Source organism: Triticum dicoccoides, chromosome 2B, assembly GCF_002162155.2.
Source record: "Triticum dicoccoides isolate Atlit2015 ecotype Zavitan chromosome 2B, WEW_v2.0, whole genome shotgun sequence".
Classification (NCBI taxonomy): Eukaryota; Viridiplantae; Streptophyta; class Magnoliopsida; order Poales; family Poaceae; genus Triticum; species Triticum dicoccoides.
Window position 1 is genome coordinate 731,637,866 of NC_041383.1, and position 15,602 is coordinate 731,653,467.

Here is a 15,602-nt window from a genome sequence, read left to right on the forward strand (position 1 = left end):
CTTTTTGTCTATTTATAAAATTTTAGCTTTAAGGTCTAATAGTAGTAAGCTATCTGATGTCACTCCGTTCGGTTCCTGCTTGGCTTTTACCAAGCTGTACGTAGTTGTTTTTGTACGCCTCGACTGAAAGAAGAAGAAAATTTATGGGTGAAAAGCATTTAAGAAAAAATGGCCGTACTCCAAGCTGCACATTCAGTCAAATTTACCCTATGAGCGGTTATTGTAACATCTTCTATAGGGGATTCAATGTTGATGCACACACGAGCGCGGAAAACACCCAAGAGCGAGCATTCTGAGCACACTCTAGAATTGATGGATACACTAGAAGATAAATCCACTGATATTCTCAGGTTTTTCCAGACGAAAGGAATTTCTTTTTTAGGCAGAGCAAAAGGATTTTGATCATTTGCAACACGAAGACATGCACCCGTGAAAACACCTAACTGTTTCGTATTAATATGTTTAGCTCCGTTACATGCCGTGGTCCTTTAGTTCGCTGGCCGTACGTGCACCTCTCTTTATCATCATCACTTGGTTGACGACAGTGCTTAGCACTAACTCTAGTGGGGGATTCTGTCAAAAAAAAAAACTCTAGTGGAGGACGCTAGGCAGTTGGTTAGGATGCGAAAGAAATGGAGTCATCGTCTAATAACCAGCCCCGGCCGGGCCGGGCCGGGCCGTAACAGCTAACCAAAAAAGAAAAAGAAATCTGAAGACAATGTCATGGCTCGGCACATGCACATGCAGAGCAGGTAGTCCTCCTGGAATCATGGTTGCACGTCCCCGGTTTGACGGACTGCCGTGCATGCATGCATGCATACGCATGTGGCTCGCCCGCCGGAACTCCGGGGAGGAGAGACCGGAAAGACTCGTGAACCGTGGGCTGAGCTGAGGTTGTCAGTCGCTTTCCTTCAATCGGTGTGCGTCCAGCTGCAGCTTGACACGCTGGTGATGGTCGTCTTCTTCTTCTCGCTCCATCCAGAAATTGTTTATCGGTGCACCAACCAACTGGTGGAAATGTTCGTCTCGGGCCGTGTCCGGAGAAATGACTGTCTGCTGTACTGAAGTGACTCCGTGAGGCACAGCCGAATCGTTGGGCCGTTCGAATTTGGAACCGTGTGTGGCGTCTACCAACACGAGTATGTTCGCGCTTGACACGCGCGTACGTATGTCCACGGCCGGTAACTGAGATGTTGTCCCGATCGACGCGTCCACGCACGCACGTACCAAGCTAGCTGTTGAATTAATGATCGGGTGCCACTGCGCTGCTTTATATGTAGAGTATTCGTGTACGTACAGGACAACACAATGGCTGCAGATTCAGTTATGCAAAAAAAAGGGTGAACTTTTCCTCTGTTGCGGTGGTATCCGCGAGATGGAGGTGGGTACGATCTGGTGCACGACGCGAAAGCGACCGTTGGCTTCACTAATCATGTGATGATGAAAACGTGTGCAGTACAGTACAGGCATATACCAGCTTCCCTGTTTCGGTGACTCAGAGGAACGGTTAAGTTTGGTCGTAGGGTGGCAGTGGCAACGGGAGATGTGGACTTGGCAAGCACACATTGCCCTTCCTCCGCCGCCCCGAGGCGCCCACCACGGCTAGCGGCGGCACATGGGTGGTGCTGGGGCACGAGGGCGTCACCCTGAATCACGCACGCCCGCCCGCTCGATCCGTCCGACCATGTGCCGGGCGCCGGGGCAGGGCGTCCGACTGCGCTTGGGCAGAGGCAGGCGCCGCGTCATATTCGTACCGAATAGTGTGGTGTATCGGGTGGCGGAGTGTGCGGGCGCCGGCGACCGTTTCACCGGCAACGACGCGACGAGGCGCTCACGGACACGGTCACCCGGTGCTACCGCCAGGACATTTGGTGGTGGTCCGGCCAAATATACACGACTGAAGGCTCGTGCGTTTCAAGGACAGTAGTTAACCGATATCACGGCAGGATTGGGGTTGGGCAATGCCAGGAGAATCGACCATAGCTACCAGTGCCAACTGTCACTGCAAGAGTGCAAGCTAGCACCAGTGGACGCGTTCGTACGTGGCCTGGATGATGACGGAAAGCTACAACTCCTGCAAGGATATACCGTATACGTACGTATCTATCGCGCGCGCAGCATAAACAGTGCGGAGGATCAGACGAAGATAGACTACCCGCCCCGCCCTGCTGCAGACAGCGCCGGGTCACATGGACGAGCACACAGCGCCTCGTCGCCGGATAGCAAACCGCTTAGCTTTAGGGCATCTCCAGCCGCGCCACCAGGAAGGTCTCCCCAGACGATTTTTTCGCGCCGGCGCCGAAAAAACGGCCCAGTTGTGCCCCAGAAGCCCGATTTTTGCCGGCTTGGGCGAAAACAGCGCTGGCGGACCCAGCCCAACCCCGACGCGCTGGGGGGCGCCCGGGGGCGCCGGGGCGAGCTGTTTTGGCGCGAAAAAGACGCGGGCCAGCCGCGTCAGTGACTCGCCGCCTCGTCTCCTCCCAACGGCCTCGGTTCCCGCGGGGATCAATGGCAAGGCTGCCGCTGGTCAGCCTTGCCATTGATTCCTCACGGGCGGCGCTTCACGGGGCGGCGCGCCGACGCCTCTCCTCCCTCGCACGCGTACACACGGGCGCGGCCCGGCTATAAAAGCCGGCGCCCTGCACTCGTCTGTGCCCACACCAGCCCCGCCCCCGCCGCCGTCAAGCCCCTCCCTCTCCCGGCCTCTCCCGAGCGCCGCCGCCCAGCCCCGCCCAGCCCCGCCGTCGCCATGGCAGAACGCTTCCCCGGAGACGAGGCGGCGGCCAACGGCTTCAGCCGCCGTTCGCTCCGCGAACAGGAGTCCTGGCTCCTGTTCCAGGCGAACATCCCGGCGCCGCCGGACATGCGCGCCGGGGCGACGGGGTGGAGACTCAGCGTCGGGGGAGTGCCCATTCCCCCGTTGCCCGACGCCGTGGCGAAGCCGAAGTACTTCGCCGAGGAGGTCGAGATCGTGCGCGCGTCCCTCACCGACGCCCAACTCTCCCTCCCCCAGTACGCCGCCGACAACCACGCGGCCTGGGCGGCGTATTTCGAGCGCGGCCAGCAGCAGCGATTGGCGTCCACCAATGGCGCACCGGTGGTCGGCGGCCGGCAGAACAGCGAGGGGCGCCACCTCTATTGGGGCGTCCCCGGCCGCACACTCGAGGGCGTGCTCACGTACCTCGAGGGCGGCAACGACCCGCCGTTGTCGTACCCCCCGGCGCAGCACCGACGCGTCGGGCCATGGGCGCCAAGGAGGTTCGGGTCCTCCTCCTCCTCTTCCTCCTCCCGATCCTCATCGCACTCCTCCGGCACTCCGGCCCTGCTCGGCGTCAAGGCCGAGCCCGCGGCGGAGTCGCCGCTCGGCCGGCGCGCTCGCAGCGCCGGCATCGTCATCAACGAGGGCGGCCGGCGCGCCTCCTCCTCGTCGGCTCCTCCGCGCTTCGTCAAGCCCAAGACGGAGCCGGGGCTGGCGCCGGTGAAGGCGGAGTTCGACGACGATGACGCGGCCCTAGAATGGGCGCGCCAGGACTCCATTGCGATGGAGAAGGCGCGCCGGGAGAAGGTGAAGGAGCACCAGCGCGCCGCCCTGCGCCACTTCGAGGAGCGCCGACGCGGCCGTGATGAAGACGGGGTCGTCGTCCTACGCGACAGCGACGACGACGACGGCGACGATGACGCGCCGCCGCCAGCCCGCCATGGTGACGCCGGGTCCAGCAGGGGCGCCCGCGTCAAGGAGGAGAAGGCCGACGACGACGATGGCGGCGACGACTTCAGCCCCTTTCTTTTTTAGATTAGGTTAATGTAACGAAAATGCGTGAATTTCGAAATTTGCCATGTTTAGCCGAAATTTAACTACTTTCTATCATAACTTCGCCGAACGGCCGTTCTTTTTTTTTATACGCGCCTGGGGGCCGACGGCTGGGGACCGAATCGCCCCCAGGACCATTTTTTGCGCCGGCTCACCCCCAGGCGGCGCTTTTAGACGCCCCCTTGGGGGCCAACGGCTGAAGATGCCCTTACCTCACAACTCTCCTTACATGTGGAGTTGAACAGTCAGTTTGACTTGGAAATGCCTTTGCCCCGCGGCGACCGCCAGCTGTGTGGCGGCACGGCGGTGGCTTGCTTTCCACTTTGGTATGCCCTAGGCGACGGCCGACCAGTGCAACAGTTCGGCCGGTCGCACGCACACCATTGGATGCGCTCGCATAGGGCCGTTCGATGAGATTTGGAAGAAAGACAAGGAAGGATATCACAGTTTCTACAGTGTGGGGCCCATGGCACGTGGCGCGTGTGCACGTGACCGGCCGAATTTCTAGTCGATCGGCCGAATAGGTATTTTAGACCGCTAATTTTGTACAATTTAGAAGCACCAGTTAAAATGAACTACGCCCCAAAAAATAGAATGTCTCTTTTGTGGCGATCATTTTAGTACCGTTTTTGTGTGTACAAACCGTGTTTTGCGCAAAGTATACGCGGAATATGTATCTAGGGTTTCAAGGATTGACTATATGTGGTTTGCCTTAAAGTTTCATTAGCATTAGTCATTCTTTTATCAGGAACATTAGATCTTCATCTAATGACCGAAAACATATCGTGCAAGGTTTATCTTTCTCCAGTAACAGCCCATCTACCCCGCCCCAGTTGCCTACTTCCTGCAGCCGGTAGGCGCTACAACGAGCCGCCTCGCCGCCCCGCCCTCTCCCCAACTTCCCCCAACCGCCTTTGCTTGCTACCGCCGCGACCATCCCTCTAAACTCCCAAACCTACAGAAACTCCGGCGACCCCTCGCCTCCTGACCCACTCCTTCATGTTTCGGACTCGCTCTCGCTCGTGCATGGCTCGGCCTCGCTGTGGCAGGTGCTCCTCACGCCGTCCCCGTCTTCAGGCGCGCATGAGCCAAAATCAACTGATGCGTGAAAAAAAATTCAGGCGGGTAACATTTAGCAAACACGGGTGTTTCAAGCATCTGCAGAGCGACTCATGCTGCATGTCATACACACACACAAAATAAATATACCGGAAGATGGGAATGAGGCAAATGGTTTCCACGAGGAGGAAATGTTGCCAGGCACAACATTTCTTAGCACATGCTCTTGATTTAGATTCTAATCTTTTGCACATGCGATAAACCAAACATAGGAAGAAATTCATCATCATAACTCAAGAAAATAAATGTAAAGCAGCAGAATAATGTCACATCGGCCAACTGGACGAACCCAACACCCTACCATCCGCCCTATAAAAACTGGAACCACGCCGCGCTCCCCTCGGAAAGCAGAGCATCCTCAGGCCAACACCTTCCGGCCGCGCCCTCGACATACGGAAAGCAGAGCACCCTCAGCCGGCGAGAAGGGAGCGATGGCCAAATGCGGCAAGATCCATAGCATCGTCCGCCTCCAGCAGACGCTAAGGCGGTGGCGGTCCCGTGCCGCAGCGGCGCCAACGGCGGCGCCGGCGCCGGTGCCGTCGGGGCACGTCGCGGTGTGCGTGGGCGGCGCGTCGCGGCGGTTCTTGGTGCGCGCGGCGCACCTCAACCACCCCGTGTTCCGGGAGCTGCTCCTGCAGTCGGAGGAGGAGTACGGCTTCCCGTCCACCCCCGGCCCCGTCGCGCTCCCCTGCTGCGACGAGGACCGCTTCCTCGACGTCCTCCGCTTCGTGTCCTCCGAGGACCGCCTCCTCCGCCGCAGCCGCTCGGTCTGCTGCCGCATGCCGGTCGTCACCAGCCGCGAAGTCGCGGCGCGGCCGCTGCTACAGGGGATGGCGGTGGAGAAGCTCGTGTGGTGATCGCTCGATCGAAGCCGCGTGCGTAGGCCCTTCAGTACGCTGTGTTCCCATGCATCGAAGCTACCCGCGGTGATTTGGTTCCGGCGACGACGGCAGCTGTTTTGTTCCACGCCGAAAAGGTGAAAACATCTCGCATGCCTGCCGCAGCCTACAAGACTGACTGGCCGAGCCCGCGCACGCAACAAGCGATGACATATCGGTGCTCCAAAGCCCGGCGTAATGGCGGTGCCCCACGACCACCGTGAACGGGCGAGGGCGCCGCGCGTGCGGTTGCGTGGCGTCTGCGCCACCGCCTTGCTGGCGGTCCTCGCAACGGAGCGAGCAGCTGCTGCGGATCCGGCGGCGAACTTGCGGGGCGTTTAGGAGCGGCCTCCGCAGAGGCGGGCGTGCGAGCCGCGCGGAAGATGTCGCCGCCAAGGACTGCATCATCCTTCCGCCATGCACCACCCCATGTGCTTTCGTGGACCCCATGGGACCCACCTCTATTTGCTTTTTGAACGAACGATCCCGGATCAAAGAAGGCGACAATTGTTTGGGATTGTTTTCTCTGTAAGTATTCTACTCGTCTATGCAACTCCTTGCCCACGCATACGAGTAAACTAGTCCCTCCGTTTATTTTTGTAAGACGTTTTAGACATTTAAGACATCATTTTAAACAGTTTAATTTTAGTTATCTTAAACGCACTTACAAAACTGAACAGAGGGAGAATAAAGATTGATTGATTGTTCTTGATTTTTTGTGAGGTAATTGATTGTTCTTGTTGTACATGCAGTTGGTCGTCGTTTGTGATTCATTCATGCGTTCATCATGTTGATGGCCAAACTTGTCTTGACGTCACCACTAGCCTTTTTTTGCGAAAATTAATCATTTTTTATATAAAGAGAGCTCTCTCCTGATTTCTATTATTAGTTACCACTTGTCTTTTCAAAAATTAATCATTACCTTTAGCTTAACATAGAGACATTGGTTTGGTTAATGAAATGGAAAGTCATGGTCTCGCTTTAAAAAACCTTGTAACGATATTACTGGTAGTACCATTCAAAAGCTTGTAATAATACTGTGTCAAGTGACCAATATACGGAAATACTGCATTCACCATGCTATCAAAACCTTGAAGATAACCGGGCATAACTCAATTGACCATGTTCCTTGTTGTCGTTCTCGAACATACCACCCGGTTTAAAGCCGTGGACATGACGTGTATGTTTGCATTTTTCTAGATTTATTTCAAAATTTAACGATTATCCTTTCATGGGAAGCAACGTGTCTCTATCTGCCGGCTCAATCTCTCATAGTTACTCATATTGATATATCGTGCGTTCGTGCGTTCACAGGGATAAGTGTATATAAGCATCTATCTTTGTACCATAAGAAAAAACCTCAAAAACACACTAGTGGGGTACACTAATAACCAGGTGCGGAGCTACGTACAGCTACCCGGTGTCACTCGCACCGGGTGCAATTTGCACTTACTTATTAGATTAGTGTGCAGGCCATTTATTTGATATGTAGGCATGTGTTCTTCTATATGGACACCGGATAATTTTAAGTCCGGATTCGCTCGTGCTAATAACTACACCAAGTATGACAAATCCTTAATTCAAAACACTTGATATCCGCTAGCCAGCCATTTTCACGTGTTACAGTGGACGTGCGTTTTTCAAAACTCTTGACCTCGTCAAAGCGTGGCTATGGTCAATCGGTCAATATATTTAGCTTCAAGGCTCACAAGTGTCACACTAGTATGACTGGAGCATCTCTGTTTCTAAATGTAATACTACTTTCATCAGAAATTACTTGTTGCAGATTTACAACTAAACTACGTCTATATTTATATCCATTTCTTCAATAAGTATTTTATGTTTCCGGATAGAGAGGCCCACCCTCCAGCTGGAAGATGGCCCATCTTATGCTTGGTTTATGGTTGGAGGCTGACAGTTCTGATTTCCTCCTTCGACGTCATAATCGTGTGGGGTGTCAGTTCTGGAGTTTGTGGTTGGGGAACGTTGCATGGAAAGCAAAAAAATCTATGCACACGCAAGATCTATCCATGGAGATGCATAGCAACGAGGGGGAAGAGTGTATCTACATACCCTCATAGACCGTAGCGAAAGCGTTTCACAACGCGGTTGATGTAGTCGAACTTTCTTCACGATACAACCGATCTAGTACCGAACGTACGACACCTCCGCGTCCAGCACACGTTCAGCTCGGTGACGTCCGCGCCTTCATGATCCAACAAGATGGCGAGGTAGTGGATGAGTTCCGACAGCATGACGGTGTGGTGGCGGTGATGGTGAAGTGATCTCTGCAGGGCTTCGCCTAAGCACTACGATAATATGACCGGGGGTGTAAACCATGGAGGGGGCGCCGCACACGGCTAAGACAATGTTGTGTTCTTGCTAGGCGCCCCCTCCCACATATATATAGTTGGGGGTAGAGGGAGCAGCCAGGAGGGCGCTCCAAGTAGGCCGAATCCTACTTGGGGTCCTCCTCAAGTGGCGCCCCCTTTCCTTATATAGGTGCGGGAGAAAGGCAGGGGAGGGAGGTGCCCCCCCTTTCCTTTCTCCCGTGAGAGGGAAAGGCAGGAGGGGCTAGCCCTCCCCCCTTTCCTTCCCTAGGGCTGGCCGGCCAGGGAAAGGGCCGCACCAGCCCCCTGTGGGCTGGTCTGTCACTCCCTTGGCCCAATAAGCCCATATACCTACCGGGGGTTGTTAGGAACCCCTTCCGGTGACCTGATGGCTACCCGGTGCATCCTGAATCCCTTCCGGTGTCTGAATACCATCGTCCTATATATCAATCTTTACCTCTCGAAAATTTTGAGACTCCTCGTCATGTATGTGATCTCATCTGGGACTCCGAACAACATTCGGTCACCAAACCATATAACTCATATAACACTATATCATCAACGAATGTTAACCGTGTAGACCCTACGGGTTCAAGAACTATGTAGACATGACCAAGACATCTCTCCGGTCAATAACCAATAGCAGAACCTGGATGCCCATATTGGCTCCTACATATTCTACGAACATCTTTATCGGTCGAACCGTTATGACAACACACGTAATTCCCTTTGTCCATCGGTATGTTACTTGCCCGAGATTCGATCGTCGGTATCTCTATACCTAGTTCAATCTCATTACCGGCAAGTCTCTTTACTTGTTCCGTAATACATGACCTCGTAACTAACTCCTTAGCCATTTGGTTGCAAGATTATGATGTGTATTACCGAGAGGGCCCAGAGATACCTCTCCAATACTCGGAGTGACAAATCTTAATCTCGATCTATGCCAACTCAACTAACACCTTTAGAGATACCTGAAGAGCATCTCTATGATCACCCAGTTATGTTGTGACATTTGATAGCACACAAGGTATTCCCCCCGTATTCGGGAGTTGCATAATCTCATAGTCGAAGGAATATGTATTTGACATGAAGAAAGCAATAACAACAAACCTAACGATCATAAGCTATGGGTCTTGTCCATCACATCATTCTCCTAATGATGTGATCCCATTATCAAATCACAACACATGTCCATGGTTAGGATACCTTAACCATCTTTGATCAACGAGCTAGTCTAGTAGAGGCTCACTAGGGACACATCATTTGTTTATGTATTCACACATGTATTTAGGTTTCCGATCAATACAATTCTAGCATGAATAACAAACCTTTTATCATGAATAAGGAAATATAAAATAAAAACTTTATTATTGCCTCTAGGGCATAATTCCTTCAGTCCCCACTTGCACTAGAGTCAATAATCTAGTTCACATCGCCATGTGATCAATATCCATAGTTCATATCTCCATGTGACTAAAACCCAAAGAGTTTACTAGAGTCAATAATCTAGTTCACATCACCATGTGATTAACACCCAAAGAGTACTAAGGTGTGATCATGTTTTGCTTGTGAGAGAGGCTTTAGTCAACGGGTTTGCCACATTCAGATCCGTATGTATTTTGCAAATTTCTATGTCTACAATGCTCTGCATGAAGCTACTCTAGCTAATTTCTTTCACTTTCAATACGCATCCAGAATGAGACTCGGAGTCATCCAGATTGGTGTTAAAGCTTGCATCAACATAACTCTTTATGACGAACTCTTTATCATCTCCACAATCGAGAAACATATCCTTAGTCCTCTCTAGGTACCTAAGGATAATTTTGACCGATGTCTAGTGGTTCACTCCTGGATCAATACTGTACCCCCTTGTCAAACTCATGGCAAGGCACACAATAGGTCTGCTACACAACATGGCATACTTTATAGAACCTATGGCCGAGGCATAGGGAATGACTTTCATTCTCACTCTATCTTCTGCCGTGGTCGGGCTTTGAGTCTTACTCAACTTCACACCTTGCAACACAGGAAAACGAACCCTTTCTTTGACTGCTCCATTTTGGACTTCTTCAAAACTTTGCCAAGGTATGTACTTTGTGGAAGTCCTATTAAGAATCTTGATCTATCCCTATAGATCTTGATACCCAATATGTAAGCAGCTTAACCGAGGTCTTTCATGGAAAAATCCTTATTTGAGTATCCTTTTATGCTATCCAGAAATTCTATATCATTTCCAATCAACAATATGTCATCCACATAAAATATCAGAAATGCTATAGAGCTTCCACTCACTTTCTTGTAAATACAGGCTTCATCGTAAGTCTGCAAAAAATCGTATGCTTTGATCACCTCATCAAAGCGTATATTTCAACTCCGAGATGCTTGCACCAGTCCATAGATGAATTGCTGGAGCTTGCACACTTCTGTTAGCACCTTTAGGATTGACAAAACCTTCTGGTTGCATCATATACAACTCTTCTTTACGATATCATTAAGGAATGCAGTTTTGACATCTATTTGCCAGATTTCATAATCATAAACTGCGGAAATTGCTAACATGATTCAGACTAACTTAAGCATCGCTACGGGCGAGAAAGTCTTATAGTCTTCAACTCCTTGAACTTGTTGAAAACCTTTTGTGACAAGTCGAGCTTTGTAGACAGTAACATTACCATCAGCGTCAGTCTTCTTCTTGAAGACCCATTTATTTTCTATGGCTTGCCGATCATCGGGCATGTCCACCAAAGTGCACACTTTGTTCTCATACATGGATCCTATCTCAAATTTCATGTCCTGGAGGCATTTATTGAAATCTAGGCTCATCATAGCTTCTTTATAGTTCATAGGTTCGCCTTGGTCTAGTAACATGACTTCTAGGATAGGATTACCGTACCACTCTGGTGCGGATCTTGCTCTGGTTGACCTACGAGGTTCAGTAGCAACTTGATCTAAAGTTTCATGATCATTATCATTTGCTTCCTCTCTAATTGTGTAGGCATCATGGGAACGAATTTCTCTGATGTGACACTTTCCAATTCGAGAGAAGGTACAACTACATCATCTAGTTCTACTTTCCTCCCACTCACTTCTTTTGAGAGAAACTCCTTCTCTAGAAAGGATCCATTCTTAGCAACAAATATCTTGCCTTCGGATTTGTAGTAGAAGGTGTACCCAATTGTTTCCTTAGGGTATCCTATGAAGACACACTTCTCCAATTTGGGTTCGAGCTTAACAGGCTGAAGCCTTTTTGGCATAAGTGTCACAACCCCAAACTTTAAGAAATGACAGCTTAGGTTTCTTACCAAACCACAGTTAATATGGTGTCGTATCAACGGATTTAGATGGTGCCCTAGTTAACATGAATACGGCTGTCTCTAATGCATAACCCCAAAATGATAGTGGTAAATTGGTAAGAGACATCATAGAATGCACCATATCTAATAAAGTGCGGTTACGATGTTCGGAAACACCATTGCACTGTGGTGTTCGAGGTGGTGTGAGTTCTGAAACAATTCCACATTGTTTTAAATGAAGGCCCAACTCATAACTCAAATATTCGCCTCCATGATCAGATTGTAGAATCTTTATTTTCTTGTTACGATGATTCTCCACTTTACTCTGAAATTCTTTGAACTTTACAAATGTTTTAGACTTGTCTTTCATCAAGTAGATATACCCATACCTACTCAAATCATTTGTGAAGGTCAGAAAATAACGATACATGCGGCGTGCCTCAACACTCATTGGACCGCATAAATTGGTATGTATTATTTCCAGTAAGTCATTAGCTCGCTCCATTGTTCTGGAGAACGGAGTTTTAGTCATCTTGCCCATGAGACATGGTTCACAAGCATCAAACGATTCATAATCAAGTGATTCCAAAAGTCCATATGCATGGAGTTTCTGCATGCGCTTTACACTAATATGACCTAAACAACAGTGCCATAAGTATGTTGCACTACCATTATCATCTTTGCATCTTTTGGCATCAATATTATGAATATGTGTATCACTATGATCGAGACCTAATAAACCATTTACATTGGGTGTATGACAATAGAAGGTTTTATTCATGTAAAGAGAACAACAATTATTCTCTGACTTAACTGAATAACCGTATTGCAATAAACATGATCAAATCATATTCATGCTCAACGAAAACACCAAATAACATTTATTTAGGTTCAACACTAATCCCTAAGGTAGAGCGAGTGTGCGATCATTATCGTATCAACCTTGGAATCATTTCCAATACACATCGTCACCTCACCCTTATCTAGTCTCTGTTTATTCTGCAACTCTTGTTTTGAGTTACTAATCTTAGCAACTGAACTAGTATCAAATACCCAGGGGCTACGAAGAATACTAGTAAGGTACACATCAATAACATGTATATCAAGTACACCTTTGTTCACTTTGCCATCCTTCTTATCCGCCAAGTATTTGGGGCAGTTCCGCTTCTAGTGAAATTCTTTGAACTGTTTGTAAGGTAACGCGGTAATTTCAAAAAAATCCTATGATCACGCAAGATCTATCTAGGTAATGCATAGCAACGAGAGGGGAGAGTGTGTCCACGTACCCTCGTAGACCGAAAGCGGAAGCATTTCAATAACGCGGTTGATGTAGAATGTCTTCGCGATCCAACCGATCCAAGTACTGAACGTACGACACCTCCGCGTTCAACACACGTTTAGCTCGATGACGTCCCTCGTGCTCTTGATCCATTTGAGGACGAGGGTGAGTTCCGTCAGCACGATGGCGTGGCGACGGTGATGATGATGCTACTGACGCAGGGCTTTGCCTAAGCACTACGATGGTATGATCGAGGTGTGTAACTGCGGAGGGGGCACCACACACGGTTGGGAGAGAAACCTGTGTCTTCTAGGTTTTCCCCTTCCCCGTATATAAAGGAGAAAGAGGGAGGCCAGCCGGCCCTCCTAGGGCGTGCCCCACAAGGGGAGTCCTACTAGGACTACTAGTCCTAGTAGGATTCCACCAAGAGGGAGAGAGGGGGAAGAAAGGAGAGGGAGAGGGAGTAGGAAAGGGGGGCGCCGCCCCCCTTCCCTTGTCCTATTAGGACTCAAGGGGGGCGCGGCTAGCCCTCCTGAGGCCCTCCTCTCTCTCCACTAAGGCCCATCTAGGCCCATCAGTTCCCCCGGGGAGTTCCGGTAACCCTCCGGCACTCCGGTTTTATCTGAAACTTCTCCGGAACACTTTCGATGTCCGAATATAGCCGTCCAATATATCAATCTTTATGTCTCGACCATTTCAAGACTCCTCGTCACGTCTGTGATATCATCCAGGACTCCAAACAAACTTGTGTCATCAAAAACACATAACTCTTAATACATATCATCATTGAACGTTAAGCGTGCGGACCTTACGGGTTTGAGAACTATGTAGACATGACCGAGACACACCTCCGGTCAATAACCAATAGCGGAACCTAGATGTTCATATTGGCTCCTACATATTCTATGAAGATCTTTATCGGTCAAACCGCATAACAACATACATTGTTCCCTTTGTCATTGGTATGTTACTTGCCCGAGATTCGATCGTCGGTATCATCATACCTAGTTCAATCTCGTTACCGGCAAGTCTCTTTACTCGTTCCGTAATACTTCATCCCGCAACTAACTCATTACTTACTATGCTTGCAAGGCTTATAGTGATGAGCATTACTGAGAGTGCCCAGAGATACCTCTCCGAAACACGGAGTGACAAATCTTAATCTCGATCTATGCCAACCCAACAAACACCTTCGGAGACACCTGTAGAGCATATTTATAATCACCCATTTATGTTGTGATGTTTGATAGCACACAAGGTCTTCCTCTGGTATTCGGGAGTTGCATAATCTCACAGTCTGAGGAACATGTATAAGTCATGAATAAAGCAGTAGCAATGAAACTGTAACAATCATAATGCTAAGCTAATGGATGGGTCATGTCCACCACATCATTCTCCTAATGATGTGATCCCGTTCATCAAATGACAACACATGTCTATGGTTAGGAAACTTAACCATCTTTGATTAACGAGCTAGTCTAGTAGAGTTATACTAGGGACAATATGTTTTGTCTATGTATTCACACATGTACTAAGTTTCCGGTTAATACAATTCTAGCATGAATAATAAACATTTTAATCATGAAATAAGGAAACAAATAATAACTTTATTATTTCCTCTAGGGTATATTTACTTCAGTCTTCGACTTGCACTAGAGTTAATAATCTAGATTACATAGTAATGATTCTAACACCCACAGAGCTTTGGTGTTGATCATGTTTTGCTCGTGGAAGAGGCTTAGTCAACGGGTCTGCAACATTCAGATTCGTATGTATCTTGCAAATCTCTATGTCCCCTTCTGATACTTGATGATGAATGGAATTGAAGCGTCTCTTGATGTGCTTGGTTCTCTTGTGAAATCTGGATTCCTTTGCCAAGGCAATTTCACCAATATTGTCACAAAAGATTTTCATTGGACCCGATGCAATAGGTATGACACCTAAATCGGATATGAACTCCTTCATCCAGACTCCTTCATTTGTTGCATCTGAATCAGCAATGTACTCCGCTTCACACATAGATCCCGCCACGACGCTTTGCTTGAAACTGCACCAATTGACAGCTCCTCCATTCAATAAAAATACGTATCCGGTTTGTGACTTAGAGTCATCCGGATCAGTGTCAAAGCTTGCATCGACGTAACCGTTTACGACGAGCTCTTTTTCACCTCCATAAACGAGAAACATATCCTTAGTCCTTTTCAGGTATTTCAGGATATTTTTGACCGCTGTCTGATGTCTACTACACAACCTTCTTCTTGTAGACGTTGTTGGGCCTCCAAGTGCAGAGGTTTGTAGGACAGTAGCAAATTTCCCTCAAGTGGATTACCTAAGGTTTATCAATCCGTGGGAGGCGTAGGATGAATATGGTCTCTCTCAAACAACCCTGCAACCAAATAACAAAGAGTCTCTTGTGTCGCAACACACCCAATACAATGGTAAATTATATAGGTGCACTAGTTCGGTGAAGAGATGGTGATAAAAGTGCAATATGGATGGTAGGTATGAGTATTTTTAATCTGGAAATATAAAAACAGCAAGGTAACTAATGATAAAAGTGAGCGTAAACGGTATTGCAATGGTAGGAAACAAGGCCTAAGGTTCATACTTTCACTAGTGCAAGTTCTCTCAACAATAATAACATAACTGGATCATATAACTATCCCTTAACATGCAACAAAGAGTCACTCCAAAGTCACTAATAGCGGAGAACAAACGAAGAGATTATGGTAGGGTACGAAACCACCTCAAAGTTATCCTTTCTGATCAATCTATTCAAGAGTCCGTAGTAAAATAACATGAAGCTATTCTTTCCGTTCGATATATCATAGAGTTCATACTAGGATAACACCTTAAGACACAAATCAACCAAAACCCTAATGTCACCTA

The 15,602-nt window shown here is 48.8% G+C and overlaps 1 protein-coding gene across 1 annotated transcript; it reads left to right on the plus strand.

Annotated features, from left to right (window-relative positions):
* The first annotated feature begins 5,294 nt into the window (after positions 1 to 5,294).
* LOC119368506 (auxin-induced protein X10A-like) lies at positions 5,295 to 6,517 on the plus strand. Its single transcript, XM_037633745.1, has one exon. It carries the CDS (start codon positions 5,362 to 5,364, stop codon positions 5,785 to 5,787), a length of 426 nt encoding a protein of 141 aa, XP_037489642.1. The 5' UTR covers positions 5,295 to 5,361; the 3' UTR covers positions 5,788 to 6,517.
* Positions 6,518 to 15,602: the final 9,085 nt, after the last annotated feature.